The sequence below is a fragment of the Corvus brachyrhynchos genome, unplaced genomic scaffold, assembly GCF_000691975.1.
Source record: "Corvus brachyrhynchos isolate BGI_N302 unplaced genomic scaffold, ASM69197v1 scaffold18, whole genome shotgun sequence".
Lineage (NCBI taxonomy): Eukaryota > Metazoa > Chordata > Aves > Passeriformes > Corvidae > Corvus > Corvus brachyrhynchos.
Window position 1 is genome coordinate 460,244 of NW_008246064.1, and position 2,316 is coordinate 462,559.

The 2,316-nt window shown below is 45.1% G+C and overlaps 1 protein-coding gene and 1 long non-coding RNA gene across 2 annotated transcripts in view; both read left to right on the forward strand.

Moving 5' to 3' along the window:
- The window catches only part of ALS2CL (ALS2 C-terminal like), a gene marked incomplete at its 3' end in the record, with an annotated part of 49,845 nt that overhangs the window by 16,634 nt on the left and 30,895 nt on the right, over positions 1-2,316 (forward strand). Inside the window, 2 exon segments of the mRNA XM_017746714.1 lie at positions 983-1,022; positions 1,025-1,095. Of these exon segments, the coding sequence (XP_017602203.1) occupies positions 983-1,022; positions 1,025-1,095 (111 nt within the window).
- LOC108449754 lies at positions 1,617-2,065 on the forward strand. The gene is made up of 2 exons (XR_001866039.1): positions 1,617-1,676; positions 1,772-2,065. It is a non-coding gene; the product is annotated as an uncharacterized LOC108449754 (long non-coding RNA).

Sequence of the window (2,316 nt, forward strand, 5' to 3'; positions counted from 1 at the left end):
ATATGGATCAGGAATTTGATGGGGATTGGGAATTTGATGGGGATCAGGAATTTAAAATGGATCAGGAATTTGATAGGGATCGGGAATTTGATGGGGATCGGGAATTTGATAGGGATCAGACATTTAATATGGATTGGGAATTTGATAGGGATCAGAAATTTAGTATGGATCAGGAATTTGATAAGGATCAGGAATTTGATAGGGGTTGGGAATTTGATGGGGATTGGGAATTTTATAGGGATCAGGAGTTTAATATGGATCGGGAATTTGATCTGGATCAGGAATTTGATGTGGATTGGGAATTTGATAGGGATCGGGAATTTGATGGGGATCAGGAGTTTAATATGGATTGGGAATTTAATATAGATCAGGAATTTAATATGGATCGGGAATTGATAGGGATCGGGAATTTAATATGGATCAGAAATTTAATATGGATCAGGAATTTGATGTGGCTCAGGAATTTCATGGGGATTGGGAATTTGATGGGGATCAGAAGTTTAATATGGATTGGGAATTTGATAGGGATCAGGAATTTAATATGGATCAGAAGTTTAATATGGATCAGGAATTTGATGGGGATTGGGAATTTGATGGGGATCAGGAATTTGATAGGGGTTGGGAATTTGATAAGGATTGGGAATTTGATGGGGATCGGGAATTTAAAATGGATCAGGAATTTAATATGGATCGGGAATTTGATAGGGATCGGGAATTTAATGGGGATCAGGAATTTAATATGGATCGGGAATTTGATAAGGATCGGGAATTTGATCCGGATCAGGAATTTGATCTGGATCAAGGATTTGAGGCTGGAATTCGCCAGAGCAGAGCTGGGCGGCCGAGCTGCAGGAACTCCCTGGGGGTTTGAGGCTGAGTTTGGGGTCGCGCGTTTCACCGGAACCCCGAGCCAGCCGATCCCTGCAGGCATTCTCGCCTGGAATTCCAATGCCGGCTTTTCCCGCTGCTCCATCCCCGGCAGGCCGTGCTGTGCGTTCCCGAGAGGAGGCTCCTGGAGAAAAAAAGCCGGTGCCTCCCGGCGCCGCCCGCTCCGAGCGCATCCTGCTCTTCGACGACGTCCTGGTGCTGATCCAGGTCGGGCCGGGATTCTCCGGAGGGGCTGGGACGGGAACGCGGAGAAAGGGCAGGAATTTCCCAAAGAAATGGCAGGAAAATCCCAATGGAATGGCAGGGATTTCCCAAGAAAAGGCAGGAAAATCCCAATGGAATGGCAGGGATTTCCCAAGAAAAGGCAGGAAAATCCCAATGGAATGGCAGGGATTTCCCAAGAAAAGGCAGGAAAATCCCAATGGAATGGCAGGGATTTCCCAAGAAAAGGCAGGAAAATCCCAATGGAATGGCAGGGATTTCCCAAGAAAAGGCAGGAAAATTCCAGCGCAATGGCAGAAATGACAAGAATTTCCCAAAGGGATGGCAGGAAAATTCCAAAGAAATGACAAGAGTTTTCCAAGAAAAGGCAGGAAAATTCCAGCGCAATGGCAGAAATGACAAGAATTTCCCAAAGGGATGGCAGGAAAATTCCAAAGAAATGTCAGGGATTTCCCAAGAAAAGGCAGGAAAATTCCAATGGAATGGCAGGAATGGGAGGGAGACAGGGAAATTCCAAAGAAATGTCAGGGATTTCCCAAGAAATGGCAGGAAAATTCCAATGGAATGTCAGGGATTTCCCAAGAAAAGGCAGGAAAATTCCAATGGAATGGCAGGAATTTCCCAAGAAAAGGCAGGAAAATCCCAATGGAATGAGAGAAAGGGCAGGAATTTCCCAAGAAAAGGCAGGAAAATTCCAAAGAAATGGCAGGGATTTCCCAAGAAATGGCAGGAAAATTCCAAAGAAATGGCAGGGATTTCTCCAGAAAAGGATGGAAAATTCCAAAGAAATGACAAGAGTTTTCCAAGAAAAGGCAGGAAAATTCCAAAGAAATGTCAGGGATTTCTCCAGAAAAGGCAGGGAAATTCCAAAGAAATGTCAGGGATTTCCCAAGAAAAGGCAGGAAAATTCCAATGGAATGGCAGAAATGGCAGGAATTTCCCAAAGAAATGGCACTAACATTCCAAGGAATGTCAGGGATTTCCCCAGAAAAGGCAGGAAAATCCCAATGGAATGACAGAAATGGCAGGAATTTCCCAAGAAAAAGCAGGAAAATTCCGGTTCTTTTGCTGCGACTCCAGCAGACTTTGGGAAAAGTTGGGAGAACTTTCCCGGCTCCATCCACTTGTGGATTTCACTGGAAAACCAAAGGAAATTTGGGAAGGAGCGGAGGAGATCCCCTGAACGTTCCCGCACTCGCTGGGGAT